General features: G+C 44.7%; 1 protein-coding gene across 2 annotated transcripts in view; it reads right to left on the minus strand.

Moving 5' to 3' along the window:
• LOC144606264 (integrin alpha-E-like) overlaps nt 1–14,764 on the minus strand; it is a 124,802-nt gene that overhangs the window by 70,203 nt on the left and 39,835 nt on the right. For both annotated transcript variants that reach the window (XM_078422189.1, XM_078422188.1), the window contains 2 exons: nt 9,654–9,808; nt 476–629 (listed from right to left, as the gene is read on the minus strand). In XM_078422189.1, coding sequence (XP_078278315.1) covers nt 476–629; nt 9,654–9,808 — 309 coding nt within the window. The remainder of the gene's footprint in view (nt 1–475; nt 630–9,653; nt 9,809–14,764) is intronic.

Genomic DNA, 14,764 nt, shown 5'->3' on the forward strand with positions numbered 1-14,764 from the left:
GGTTGAGTAGGCCGCGACTTGATTCCTTGCAGCGCAGGAGGATGAGGGATGATCTTATGGAGGTGTATAAAATCATGAGAGGAATAGATCGGGTGGATGCACAGAGTCTCTTGCCCAGAGGAGGTGAATCAAGGACCAGTGGACATAGGTTTAAGGTGAAGGGGAAAAGATTTAATAGGAATCTGAGAGGTAACTTTTGCACACAAATGGTGGTGGGTGTATGGAACAAGCTGCCAGAGGAGGTAGTTGAGGCAGGGACTATGCCAACATTTAGGAAATCGTTAGACAGATACATGGTTAAGGCAGGTTTAGAGGGATATGGACCAGACGCGGGTAGGTGGGATTAGTGTAGCTGGGATTTGTTGGCCGGTGTGGGCAAGTTGGGCCAAAAGGCCTGTTTCCACACTGTATCACTCTATGACTCTAAATCACTGACAATCACAGGCTTACATCCATGAACTGATATTAAGCTTACCCCAACAGCAATCCGGGTCACTTTAGCAATCTTAGGGGAGTTGATTACATCGGATAGTGTCATATTATCGCCGTATATTTTTCCATCTGTTACCACCATTATAAACTTTTTAGCATTTCTTTTGGAGCCTTGTGTTTCATTGAAGATATTGTCCCTGAACATACAAGAAATATAAAGGCACAGCTTTGAGAGTTACATCTCACTGGTTTGTATCATACATCATATTTCTCACAACATTGAATACTGTACATAGAACATATAACATATAACATATAACAACTACAGCATGGAAACAGGCCTGTCCGGCCCTACCAGTCCACGCCGACCATTCTCCCTGACCTAGTCTCATCTACCTGCACTCAGACCATAACCCTCCAATCCCCTCCTATCCATATACCTATCCAATTTACTCTTAAATAATAAAATCGAGCCAGCCTCCACCACTTCCACCGGAAGCCCATTCCATACAGCCACAACCCTCTGAGTAAAGAAGTTCCCCCTCATGTTACCCCTAAACCTTTGTCCCTCAATTCTGAAGCTATGTCCCCTTGTTGGAATCTTCCCCACTCTCAAAGGGAAACAGTAAGTACATCACAGGAACAGGCTCTCTGGCCTACAGTGACTGTGCCAAACATAATAATAGTAATAATAATAATAATAATAATAATAATAATAATAATAATAATAATAATAATAATAATAATAATAATAATAATAATAATAATAATAATAATAATAATAATAATAATAATAATAATAATAATAATAGTAATAATAATAATAATAATAATAGTAATAACAATAATAGTAATAGTAATAGTAATAATAGTAATAATAATAGTAATAATAGTAAACTTCATCCTCAATATTGATGGTCTCCCAGTATCCACCTCCCCTCACATCCGGAATCTTGGAATCATCTTTGATCAAACCCTCTCCTTCGACAAACACATCAAACACATCACAAAGACAGCCTTCTTCCACCTCAAAAACATTGCCCGTCTCCGTCCATCCCTCTCCTCCACAGCTGCAGAAACCCTCATCCACGCCTTCATCACCTCCCGTCTGGACTACTGCAACAGCCTCCTCTATGGCTCACCCTCAAAAATCATCAGTAAACTTCAATACATTCAAAACTTCGCTGCCCGTCTACTCACCCACTCCCCGATCCGTGACCATATCACCCCCGTTCTTTACAAACTCCACTGGCTCCCCATCCCCCAGAGAATCCAGTACAAAATCCTCCTCATGACCTACAAAGCCCTCCATATCCTGGCCCCATCCTACCTGACTGACCTCCTCCACAGACACACTCCCACCTGCACCCTCCGCTCTGCTGCTGCCAACCTCCTGTCCCCACCCATCCGGACCAAACTCAGATCCTGGGGGGACAGGGCTTTCTGGAACTCACTACCCCAAACCGTCAGAGACTCCTCCTCACTCACCACATTCAAAACATCACTGAAGTCTCACCTGTTCAGCACTGCCTTCAACCACTGACCGTCACCTCACCTTCTGTCTCCTTTTTCTGTTCGTTTACTTATTTATCTATTTATTCACTTCTCTATGTTCTAGTAATCCCTGTAAAGCGTCTTTGAGTGTTTGAAAAGCGCTATATAAATGTAATGCATTATTAATAATAATAATAATAATAATAATAATAATAATAATAATAATAATAATAATAATAATAATAATAATAATAATAATAATAATAATAATAATAATAATAATAATAATAATAATAATAATAATAATAATAATAATAATATGCCTTTATTGTCATTGTACGAACGGTACAATGAAATTAGAAGTGCTACATCTGAAACAGTGCGACAGTGCAAATCTTCCAAAAGCAATCGCACAAACATAGGAACCAACACAATAAGTACCAATATCAATAAAAAACAATAAAAACTAATAAATAATAAATGAGTTTTGCACCTAAGATGCTGTATATATTAAAAAGTGCAATGAAAGTGAGAGTCACATCAAGTCAAGTATTTCCATGCACAGTTCTTATGGCCCAGGGAAAGAAACTGTTTTTAAGTGGGTTTGTTCTGGCCCTTAGGCTCCTGTAGCGCCTCCCAGAGGGCAGGAGAGCAAACAGTTCATATCCTGGGTGTGCGCTGTCCTTAATTATATTTCTGGCCCTGTTTAGACAACGCGAGCTGGAGATGTCCTCCAGAGAAGGCAGTGGACAGCCGATAATTTTCTCTGCTGTCTTAATAACCTTCTGGAGGCCCTTCTGGTCTGCAGCTGAGCAGCCAGCATACCACACTATGGTGCAGTATGCCAGTAGGCTCTCAATGGTCGAGCGGTAGAAGGTCACAAGCAGATTCTCCTTCAGTTTGTTTTTCCGGAGCAGTCTTAAAAAGTGCAGTCTCTGCTGTGAGTTTTTAACTACCGCTGTAGTATTTGCAGTCCAGGAGAGGTCCTGGGAGATGGTGGTCCCCAGGAACTTGAAGGTGGAGACCCTCTCCACTTCCTCCCCATTTATAAGAAGTGGGGTAGGAACTGCTCTGTGTCTCCTAAAGTCCAGTACCATTTCTTTTGTCTTACTGGTATTCAGTGCTGTATGCAGACACCTCTCCTCCAGTGATCAGACCGACCACAGTTGATGATTGAATTGGAGGGATGGATAGGAGTGCAGTCGTATGTATACAGAGCATAGAGGAGGGGACTCAGCACACCGCCCTGCGGGGAGCCAGTGCTGAGCGTAATGGTGGAGGAGCTGTGTGGGCCGATCTTGACAGATTGTGGGCGGTTTGTGAGGAAATCTCTTATCCAGGCGCAGATGGATGGGGGAAAACCCAGGTTATTATACAGCTTGTCCACTAGTATGCCCGGGATGATCGTATTGAATGCCAAGCTGTAGTCTATGAAGAGCATTCTTACATAGGTCCCCGGGCTCTCTAGGTTGCTCAGTGCAGTGTAGAGGGCGGTATTCATGGCGTCTTCTGTAGATCTGTTTGCTCGATAGGCAAACTGATGAGGGTCAAAGCTGGGAGGAAGGATGGCTTTGATGTGTTGTGCCACAAGTTTCTCAAAGCATTTCATAACAACCGATGTAAGGGCTATTGGTCTGTAGTCATTTAGACTACTGACAGCAGGCTTTTTGGGGACAGGGATAATAGTAGCCGATTTTAAGCAGGATGGGACGGTGGCTTGTGTCAGGGAGATGTTGAAGATCTTTGTGAGGACCCCTGAGAGCTGGTCAGCACAAACTTTCAGTACTTTACCAAGTACTTTACTAAGCTTTCAGTATTTTACCATCAGGTCCTACTGCTTTATTTGGATCCACCATCTTTAGTACACGTCTCACTTGGTGTTCCTGTAAAGTGAGCGTGTTGGGTGTAGTAGACGGTGGGGGCAGGATGGCTGTGTGTGGCATTGCAGTCTCAAAACGGGCAAAGAAACGATTTAGTTCCTCTGCCAGGGAGGTATCCACGCTGGGAGTCACAGATGTTTTGCCCTTGTAGTTGGTTATCTGCTGTCGACCCTGCCACACCTGCCATGGGTTGTTCTGAGTCAGATGGTCCTCTATTTCCCTCTTGTAGTCATCCTTGGCTGCTTTGATGCCCCTCCTCAGCTCAGCCCTTGCTGCGCTGTGTTGGGCTCTGTCTCCAGACCTGAAGGCAGAGTTGCGCCCTTTGATGCGGAGATAAACTAATCTCATCTGCCTGCACATGAACCATATTATGCCATGCCCTGCATATCCACGTGCCGATCAAAAGGTCTCTTAAACGTTACTATCGTACCTGCCCCTATCACCCCTAGCCACCCTTTGTGTAAAGATTTGCCCTCCACCTCTGTTCTTTACACATATAATACTTCTGCCAGTTAATGGTAGGGTTGCCAACCTTTTCACTCCAAATAAGGGACAAAAGGGGACGACGTCACTGCCCCACGCCCCATGTGACCTCACCCAGCCAGCGGCCACGTGATCCCACTCCACCAATGGCAGCCCCTTGGGCCAGTAGGCGGGTTGCCACGCAACCTGCGTTAGGCGGCGCTCGGGCCTCCGGGTCTACACTGTCCGGGCCGAGAATGTCCGGGCCGAGAGTGTCTGGGCCTACTCTGTCTGGGCCTCCAGTGTCCGGGCCTACAGTGCCTGGGCCTACAGTGCACCCCGGGCCTAATACGGGACAAGGACAGTCCCGAATCGGACAACCAATTTAGCACAATATACAGGATGTCCCAGCTAATACGGGACAGTTGGCAACCCTAGTTGATGGCTATTTTGAGAAAATAGGGCTGAAGGATTGAGAAAAAATGTTTCGTTTTGTTTAGAAATACAGCGCGGAAACAGGCCCTTCGGCCCACCGAGTCCACGCTGACCAGCGATCCCCGTGCACTAACACTATCCTACACACACCAGGGACAATTTCACAATTTTACCAAAGCCAATTAACCTACAAACCTATACATCTTTGGAGTGTAGGAAAAAGCCAGAGATCGTGGAGAAAACCCACTCATGTCACAGGGAGAACGTACGAACTCTGTACAGACAAGCACCCATAGTCAGGATCGAACTTGGGTCTCTGGCGCTTTGAGACAGCAACTCTACCGCTGTACCACCACACACCCTTTATTGTGGATTTTCTAAGGCATACCATACCATACCATGAATCACATGACAGATACAGAAAATCAAATATGTTACGGATATCCCCATATGTGTCCTCATATCAAATGTGGATGAAACTAGAGAACATTATCATATCATATCATATCATATATATACAGCCGGAAACAGGCCTTTTCGGCCCACCAAGTCCGTGCCACCCAGCGATCCCCGTACATTAACACTATCCTACACCCACTAGGGACAATTTTTACATTTACCCAGCCAATTAACCTACATACCTGTACGTCTTTGGAGTGTGGGAGGAAACCGAAGATCTCGGAGAAAACCCACATTGATGTGGGATAAGAGGGAAGTGGGTCAGAGGAGATGTGAGGAGACCTTCTTTACCCAGAGCTGTGGTACCTGGAATGCTCTTAGAGTTGCCAACTGTCCCGTATGAGCCGGACATCCCGTATTTTGGGCTAAATTCCTTTGTCCCATACGGGACCGCCCTTATCCCGTATTGTTAGGGTTGCCAACTTCCTCACTCCCAAATAAGGTACAACGGGTGACGTCACCGCCCCGCGCCCCACATGACCTCACCCAGCCAGCGGCCACATGCTCCCGCTCCACCAATGGCAGTCGCCCGGGCCGGGAGGGCAGTGGTGTCACCTTGTCCCGTATTTGGGAGTGAGGAAGTTGGCAACCCAAAATACCCGAGGGAGTGGTGAAAATGAGTCACAACAGAGAAACAAGGAGTCTTTGGAGTAAGTTCTGGAAGGTAGCATCATAGAAACATAGAAACATAGAAAATAGGTGCAGGAGTAGGCCATTCGGCCCTTCGAGCCTGCACCGCCATTCAATATGATCATGGCTGATCATTCAGCTCAGTAGCCTGTACCTGCCTTCTCTCCATACCCCCTGATCCCTTTAGCAAAAAGGGCCACATCTAACTCCCTCTTAAATATAGCCAATGAACTGGCCTCAACTACCTTCTGTGGCAGAGAATTCCACAGACTCACCACTCTCTGTGTGAAGAAATGTTTTCTCATCTCTCGGTCCTAAAAGACTTCCCCCTTATCCTTAAGCTGTGACCCCTGGTTCTGGACTCCCCCAACATCGGGAACAATCTTCCCGCATCTAGCCTCTCCAACCCCTTAAGAATTTTATATGTTTCTATAAGATCCCCCCTCAGTCTTCTAAATTCCAGCGAGTACAAGCCCAGTCTATCTAGTCTTTCCTCATATGTAAGTCCCGCCATCCCAGGGATCAATCTGGTGAACCTTCTCTGTACTCCCTCTAAGGCAAGAATGTCTTTCCTCAGGTTAAGAGACCAAAACTGCACACAATACTCCAGGTGCGGTCTCACCAAGGCCCTGTACAACTGCAGCAGAACCTCCCTGCTCCTAAACTCAAATCCTCTTGCTATGAATGCCAACATACCATTCGCTTTCTTCACTGCCTGCTGCACCTGCATGCTTGCTTTCAATGACTGGTGCACCATGACACCCAGGTCACGTTGCATCTCCCCTTCTCCCAATCGGTCACCATTCAGGTAATACTCTGCTTTCCTGTTCTTGCCGCTAAAGTGGATAACCTCACATTTATCCACATTATATTGCATCTGCCATGCATTTGCCCACTCGCCTAATCTATCCAAGTCACTCTGCAGCCTCCTAGCATCCTCCTCGCAGCTAACACTGCCACCCAGCTTCGTGTCATCTGCAAACTTAGAGATGTTGCATTCAATTCCCTCGTCCAAATCATTAATATACACTGTAAATAACTGGGGTCCCAGCACTGAGCCTTGCGGTACCCCACTAGTCACTGCCTGCCATTCCGAAAAGGACCCGTTTATTCCTACTCTTTGCTTCCTGTCCGCCAACCAATTTTCTATCCACCTCAACACTGAACCCTCAATACCGTGTGCTTTAAGTTTGTACACCAATCTCCTATGTGGGACCTTGTCGAAGGCCTTCTGAAAGTCCAGATATAACACATCGACTGGTTCTCCCTTATCCACTCTACTAGTTACATCCTCGAAAAATTCTATAAGATTCGTCAGACATGATTTGCCTTTGGTAAATCCATGCTGACTTTGTCCGATGATTTCACCACTTTCCAAATGTAATGCTATCACATCTTTAATAACTGACTCTAGCATTTTCCCCACTACCGATGTTAGGCTAACTGGTCTATAATTCCCCATTTTCTCTCTCCCTCCCTTTTTAAAAAGTGGGATTACATTAGCTACCCTCCAGTCCTCAGGAACTACTCCAGAATCTAAAGAGTTTTGAAAAATTATCACTATTGCATCCACTATTTCTGAGGCTACTTCCTTAAGCACTCTGGGATGCAGCCTATCTGACCCTGGGGATTTATCTGCCTTTAATCCATTTAATTTACCTAACACCACTTCCCGACTAACCTGGATTTCCCTCAGTTCCTCCATCTCTTTAGACCCCTGGTCCCCCGCTATTTCCGGCAGACGGTTTATGTCTTCCTTAGTGAAGACAGAACCAAAGTATTTGTTCAATTGGTCTGCCATCTCCTTGTTCCCTATGATCAATTCACCTGTTTCCGACTGCAAGGGACCTACATTTGCCTTAACTAATCTTTTTCTCTTGACATATCTATAAAAGCTTTTGCAGTCTGTTTTTATGTTCCTTGCCAGTTTTCCCTCATAATCTATTTTCCCTTTCCTAATTAAGCCCTTTGTCCTCCTCTGCTGGACTCTGAATTTCTCCCAGTCCTCTGGTATGCTACTTTTTCTGACTAATCTGTATGCTTCATCTTTTGTTTTAATACTATCCTTGATTTCCCTTGTTAGCCACGGATGCACTACCTTTCCTGGTTTGTTCTTTTGCCAAACTGGGATGAACACTTGTTGTAGTACATCCATGCGACCTTTAAATGCCTTCCATTGCATGTCCACCTTCAACCCTTTCAGCATCATTCGCCAGTCTATCTTGGACAATTCACGCCTCATACCCTCAAAGTTACCTTTCTTTAAGTTCAGAACACTTGTTTCTGTATCGACTTTGTCACTCTCCATCCTAATGAAGAACTCTACCATATTATGATCACTCTTGCCCAAGGGGCCTCGCACAACAAGACTGCTAACTAACCCTTCCTCATTACTCAATACCCAGTCTAGAATGGCCTGTTCTCTCGTTGGTTCCTCGACATGTTGGTTTAGAAAACCATCTCTCAAACATTCCAAGAAATCCTCTTCCTCAGCACCCCTGCCAGTTTGGTTCACCCAATCTATATGTAGATTGAAGTCACCCATTATAACTGCTGCGCCTTTAGTGCATGCATTTCTAATTTCATGCTTGATGCCATCCCCAACCTCCCTACTGCTGTTAAGTGGCCTGTACACAACTCCCACTAGCGTTTTCTGCCCCTTAGTGTTTCGTAGCTCTACCCATATCGATTCCACTTCCTCCAAGCTAATGTCCTTCCTTTCCACTGCTTTAATCTCCTTTCTAACCAGTAACGCTACCCCACCTCCTTTTCCTTTCTGTCTATCCCGCCTGAATATAGAATATCCCTGGATGTTGAGCTCCCAGCCTTGGTCACCCTGGAGCCATGTCTCCGTAATCCCAACTATATCATAATCATTAATAACTATCTCCACATTTAATTCATCCACCTTATTACGTATACTCCTTGCATTGAGACACAAAGCCTTCAGGCTTGTTTTTACAACTCTCTTACCCCTTGTACGATCAATGCCTATCCATTGGTCGGTGGGGAGAACTTGGGCTGAATAGCCTATTTTCATGCTGTACCATTCTGGGACTCTAAGACATCTCACCTGATACCAATCCACCCAATGTGTCTCAGACAAACTGCCAAAGACCATCTATTCTTAAGTAACAATATACTTGGCAATTTTCATAACATAAACTTTCACTTCCAGCAAGCCTCCTGTTGCAGATGCTTTGCACAGTAGATGTGACCTGTAGCATGTTGCCTTGAGGAGAGGAGGATTCAGGTTGATGAGCATTTTTTAAAAGACAATGGATAAGTACTTGCAATGGTAAACGTATAAAGTTTGGTGAAAGACCAGGGCAGCTAGACAAACTGGATACCTTATTTAAGGCAGCCATCAGCATGCGGTGGAGTTGCTGCCTCCCAGCTCTAGTGACCCAGGGTCGATCCTGACTATGGGTGCTGCCTTTACTGACTCTATAAGCTCTCCCTATGAGCTGCGTGGGTTTTCTCTGGGGGCTCCGGTTTCCTCCCACACTCCAAAGACGTACACGTTTGTAGGCTAACAGGCTTGGTAAAATTGTAACCTGTTCCTGGTGTGTGTAAGATAGTGTTAGTGTGCGGGGATCGCTGGTCGGTGGGGACTCGGTGGGCCAAAGGGCCTGTTTCCGTGATGTATCTCTAAACTAAACTAAACTAATCCTCATTGAGTAATTCTATAACATTTCATATGCAAACATGAACAGTGCAATGTGCAGAATAAAAATTGATATCGCAGGTAGACATGGAATAGAAAGATACCTGAACCATTTGCTTTCTCAACTCCAATGCATGGACACATCTATTTACAGAGTGTAATAAAATAATTATGGCATTTTATTATATACTCACAGAACATGTTGTATTGCAGAAGCTGTCTTTGTGACACTACGGAGTTGAGACATGTCATCCACAACTTTGAAAATCTTGCTGCGCATTGCCTTACTCTCCTTCAGATTGAATATGGTTTCAATTTTTCCACCATACTGAACCAAGGCAAAGGTGCACTGTCAATGAAAACCAAATATTATTTCAGTTACCACTCAAAATCACAACCTATTATTTGAAAATTATTCACTCTGTCCTGTACATATAAAACTCCTTTAAAGTAAGTCATTAGTAGAAAGCACAAGGTGGCGCGGTGGCGCAGCAGTAGAGTTGGCGCCTCACGGTGCCCCAGACCCAAGTTTCCATCCTGACCACGGGTGCTGTCTGTACGGAGTTTGTACGTTCTCCCTGTGACCTGCGTGGGTTTTCTCTGAGATCTTCGGTTTCCTCCCACACTCTAAAGACCTGCAGGTTTGTAGGTTAATTGGCTTGGTATAAACGTAAATTATCCTTAGTGTGTGTAAATTATCCTTAGGATGGTGTTAATGTGCGGGGATCTCTGGTCGGTGCCGACTCGGTGCGCTGGATCTCTAAACTAAACTGAACTTCAAAGGATTACTATCAAGCTAAACGTCGCACCAAATTGGATGACCAAACAGTTGGTTAGAGGTAGATTTTAATGGGTTTCATAGAAGGAAGATACAGTAGATAGTTAGAGGGATGCTAAGAGGTTTAGGGAAGGAAATGTTTTAGATTAACATCTTGCCAGATGAAGTTATTCAGCTTAGCATTGGAAAATTTAAATCAGAAAAGGTAAAAAGGGAAGAACTAGAGGGGCAGAGAAACCTCAAAGTTGTTGGGCTGGAGGATGTTACCGTGATGAAGATGGGGTAAGGAATAGAGGGATTTGTAAACATGGAGGGGACGTTAGATGCAGACAAGCACAGTAGACAGGCTGGAGTCTTGCAAGAATCTGTGTGGACACCTCAACTAATAACCATATAGTATAGACAGAAATAATAGTATGGAAAGCCACATATTCACATAGACAGACAACATCGTAGGTAGTATTTATAAAAGCGTTACATTAAAAAGAAGTATTAATACATTCAATGACTGGGAAAGTGTGGCAATGCAAATGTGAGATCATTAGATGAACGTAAATGGTGAAAAACTAGATAGACTTGAGGTTCATTTAAAAGAAGTGAATTACATTTCTATCGCATCTTTCACATCCCTTTCAAGATATTCAAAACCATTTTACACGACTGTACTTCCTTACAAGTAGAATCACCGTTACACTGCAAGAAATAATACAGTCAATTGCTGACAGCAAACATCTACAAACAGTATTTTGATAATAACGATAAATATTTGTCAGCTATATTGAACAGGAAAAACAAATATAAAGATTAGATCAGTTAAATATCCTGGACAGATGTGGAAAATAAATAAACACCCTAATGATATTCTGCCTTTAGAATATATAGACTGTTTTAATCGGAGGGTGGTGAATCTGTGGAATTTATTACCATGGACGACTGTAGAGGCCAAGTCAATGGCAGAGTTTGGCAGGTTCTTGATTGATAACAGCATCAGGGGTTCTGGGGAGAAGGCAGGAGAATGGGGTTGAGCGGGGAAGATAGATCAGCCAGGATTGAATGGCGGAGTGGACTTGATGGGCTGATTGGTGTAATTCTGCTCTGATATCTTCTGAGTTTGCAAGTGCAAGAGGGGTAGAAGCTATGCTGCAGTCAAGCAATGCAGCTTAACAACACCTTGAAAACCACGAGCTGTTCTTGACGTCATATCTTGAAAATAATATATTGCCTTTGGTGATGGTGCAGCATAGATTGAACAGGATAACAAGGGTCAAATTAGATACTTTGTTTTTGTATTTCCCGATATATAGAAGGTAATTTCATAGATTTTCTGCAAAATCAGGGGAAGTGAGTGTGTATAGAGATGGAGACTCGAGAAGCCATGGTCTAAAAATTCAACACAGGCCAATCGAAAAATGTTCCCGATGTTGGGGGAGACCAGAACCAGGGGTCAAGTCAAGTCAAGTCAAGTCAAGTCAATTTTATTTGTATAGCACATTTAAAAACAACCCACGTTGACCAAAGTGCTATACATCTGATTAGGTTCCAATGGGAAAAAAATGAAACATACAGTAGCACGCAAACAGTTCACAGCGCCTCCTCAATGAGCCTCAAACGCTAGGGAGTAGAAATAGGTTTTGAGCCTGGACTTAAAGGAGTCGATGGAGGGGGCAGTTCTGATGGGGAGAGGGATGCTGTTCCACAGTCTCGGAGCTGCAACCGCAAAAGCGCGGTCACCCCTGAGCTTAAGCCTAGACCGCGGGATAGTGAGTAGCCCCAAGTCGGCCGACCTGAGGGACCTGGAGTTAGAGAGGGGGGTTAGAAGATTTTTGATGTAGGGGGGGGAGTGTCCATTTAGGGCTTTATACGTGAATAGGAGGAACTTGAAGTTGATTCTGTACCGTACAGGGAGCCAGTGGAGAGAGGCCAGAATCGGGGTGATGTGGTCCCTTTTACGGGTACCCGTCAGGAGTCTCGCTGCGGCGTTTTGGACCAGTTGCAGGCGGGACAGGGAAGATTGGCTGATCCCAGTGTATAGGGAGTTGCAGTAGTCTAGGCGGGAGGAAATGAAAGCGTGAATGATTTTTTCTGTGTCGTCGAATTGGAGGAAAGGTTTGATTTTAGCTATGGTTCGAAGTTGGAAGAAGCTGGCTTTTACCACAGCGTTGACTTGCTTATCAAATTTTAATGCAGAGTCAAATATCATGCCGAGGTTTTTGACATGCGGTTTGACTAGGCAGGATAGACTTCCAAGACTGCCTGTTATCAATTTGATGGAGTCGGGGGGGCCGAATAGGATGACCTCAGACTTGCTCTCATTTAATTGGAGGAAGTTCTGTGCCATCCAACATTTTATGTCCTCAAGGCAGTGTAAGAGGCTGTTTAAATTTGACTGGTTGTTGGGTTTCAGGGGGAGGTAAAGCTGAGTGTCATCGGCATAGCAGTGGAAAGAAATGCCGTGCCTTTGAATGATTTGGCCAAGGGGGAGCATGTATAGAGAGAAGAGAATGGGGCCTAGGATGGAGCCTTGTGGAACTCCGCAGGAGAGGCTAGCTGGAGCAGAGGAATAACTGCCTATGTTGATGGCGAAACTCCTATCTTTGAGGTACGAAGCGAACCAGCTCAGGGCAGTGCCATCAATGCCAACCGCGTACCGGAGACGGTCAATAAGGATGGTGTGGTCCACTGTATCGAACGCTGCGCTGAGGTCGAGAAGGAGCAGGATTGCACAGTCGCCGGTGTCGATGGCGAGAAGCAGGTCGTTGTGTACCTTCAACAAGGCAGACTCTGTGCTGTGGTGGGCTCTGAAACCTGACTGGAAACTTTCCAGGATGGTGTTTTGGTGCAGGTAGGGCACTAATTAGTTTAGAATTGCCTTTTATCATATCATATCATATCATATATATACAGCCGGAAACAGGCCTTTTCGGCCCTCCAAGTCCGTGCCGCCCAGCTATCCCCGTACATTAACACTATCCTACACCCACTAGGGACAATTTTTTACATTTTACCCAGCCAATTAACCTACATACCTTTTCAAGGACTTTTGACAGGAATGGCAGTTTGGAAATGGGTCTGTAGTTGCTAGGCAAGGTGGGGTCTAGGTTAGGTTTTTTCAGTAGGGGCTGGACCACCGCGTGCTTGAAACTGGTTGGAACAGTGCCAGTGGCCAGAGAACTGTTGATAATAGAGAGGATGCTGGGACCGGCTATTGCAATGACATCCTTCAGAAGGGCAGTGGGGGCAGGATCAAGGGGGCAGGTTGCAGGTTTCATAGCGGAGACAAGCTTTGCAAGGTCAGTTTAAGAATAAGGGGTAGGCCATTTAGGACTGAGATGAGGAAAATCAAACTCTCTTTGTCACCCAGAGAGTTGTGAATCTGTGGAATTCTCTCCCACAGAAGGCAGTGAAGGCAAATTCATTGGATGTTTTCAAGAGAGAGTTAGATTTAGCTCTTAGGACTAAAGGAATCAAGGGATATGGGGAAAAAGCAGGAACGGGGTACTGATTTTAGATGATCAGCCATGATCATATTAAATGGCGGTGATTGCTCGAAGGGCCAAATGGTCTACCCCTGCACCTATTTTCTATGTTTCTATTCAGGAATAAAGCAAGGAAACATTTTCATGTGTAGTGTGGTAGAAATCTGGAAGTCCTCGCTCAGAAATATTAATTGTTGCTGGAATTACTCATTCTGAGATTGACAGATTTTGTTCATTAATTATAGCAAAGGTTACGGGGAGAAATCGGGAGAATGGGGTTAAGAGGGAAAGATATTTCAGCCATGATTGAATGGTGGAGTAGACTCAATGGGCTGAATGGCCTAATGCTGCTCCCATGCCTTATGGTCTTATGGAAGGGAATGGGAGATTTCATAAGAAGTTAAGCCTGGATAGAGTGGATGTGGAGAGGATGTTTCCACTAGTGGGAGAGTCTAGGGCCAGAAGCCACTGCCTCAGAATGAAAGGATGTACCTTTAGGATGGAGAATGAGGAGGATTTTCTTCAATCAGAAGGTGGTAAATCTGTGGAATTCATTGCCACAGAAGGCTGTCAATGTCAATGGATATTTTTAAGGCAGTGATAGATAGATTCTTGATTTGTACAGGTGTCAGGGGTTATGGGCAGAATGGGGTTAAGATTCAAAGGAAACAATGCAAATTGGGTGCTACCTTTTTTTGCAGAACACCTCTGCTAGGTTTCACAGTGTGTATAACTCATTATCATCCACCCCACAGCCAACAATGGACCATTGTGGGCTCCACCTTTCCTTGATCATCGTTACTTTTTGCATATCTTTCATTCATTTGTTCTATATCTCTCCTTTCAGGTGCTCCTCAACTTACGATAGGGTTACCTTCCGAGAAACGCATCGGAAACCGAAAATATCGTAAGCCGAAATGCATTTAATACACCTGATCACGTGGCCGGGAGCGAGCTGCGGCTCGCCACGGGTCGCTGGCGTCTGCACCATCGCAGAGTCAAAATATCGTAAGTCAAAGCATCGTAAGCCAGGGAGCATCTGTAATCACTA

This window comes from Rhinoraja longicauda, chromosome 26 (genome assembly GCF_053455715.1).
Source record: "Rhinoraja longicauda isolate Sanriku21f chromosome 26, sRhiLon1.1, whole genome shotgun sequence".
NCBI lineage: Eukaryota > Metazoa > Chordata > Chondrichthyes > Rajiformes > Arhynchobatidae > Rhinoraja > Rhinoraja longicauda.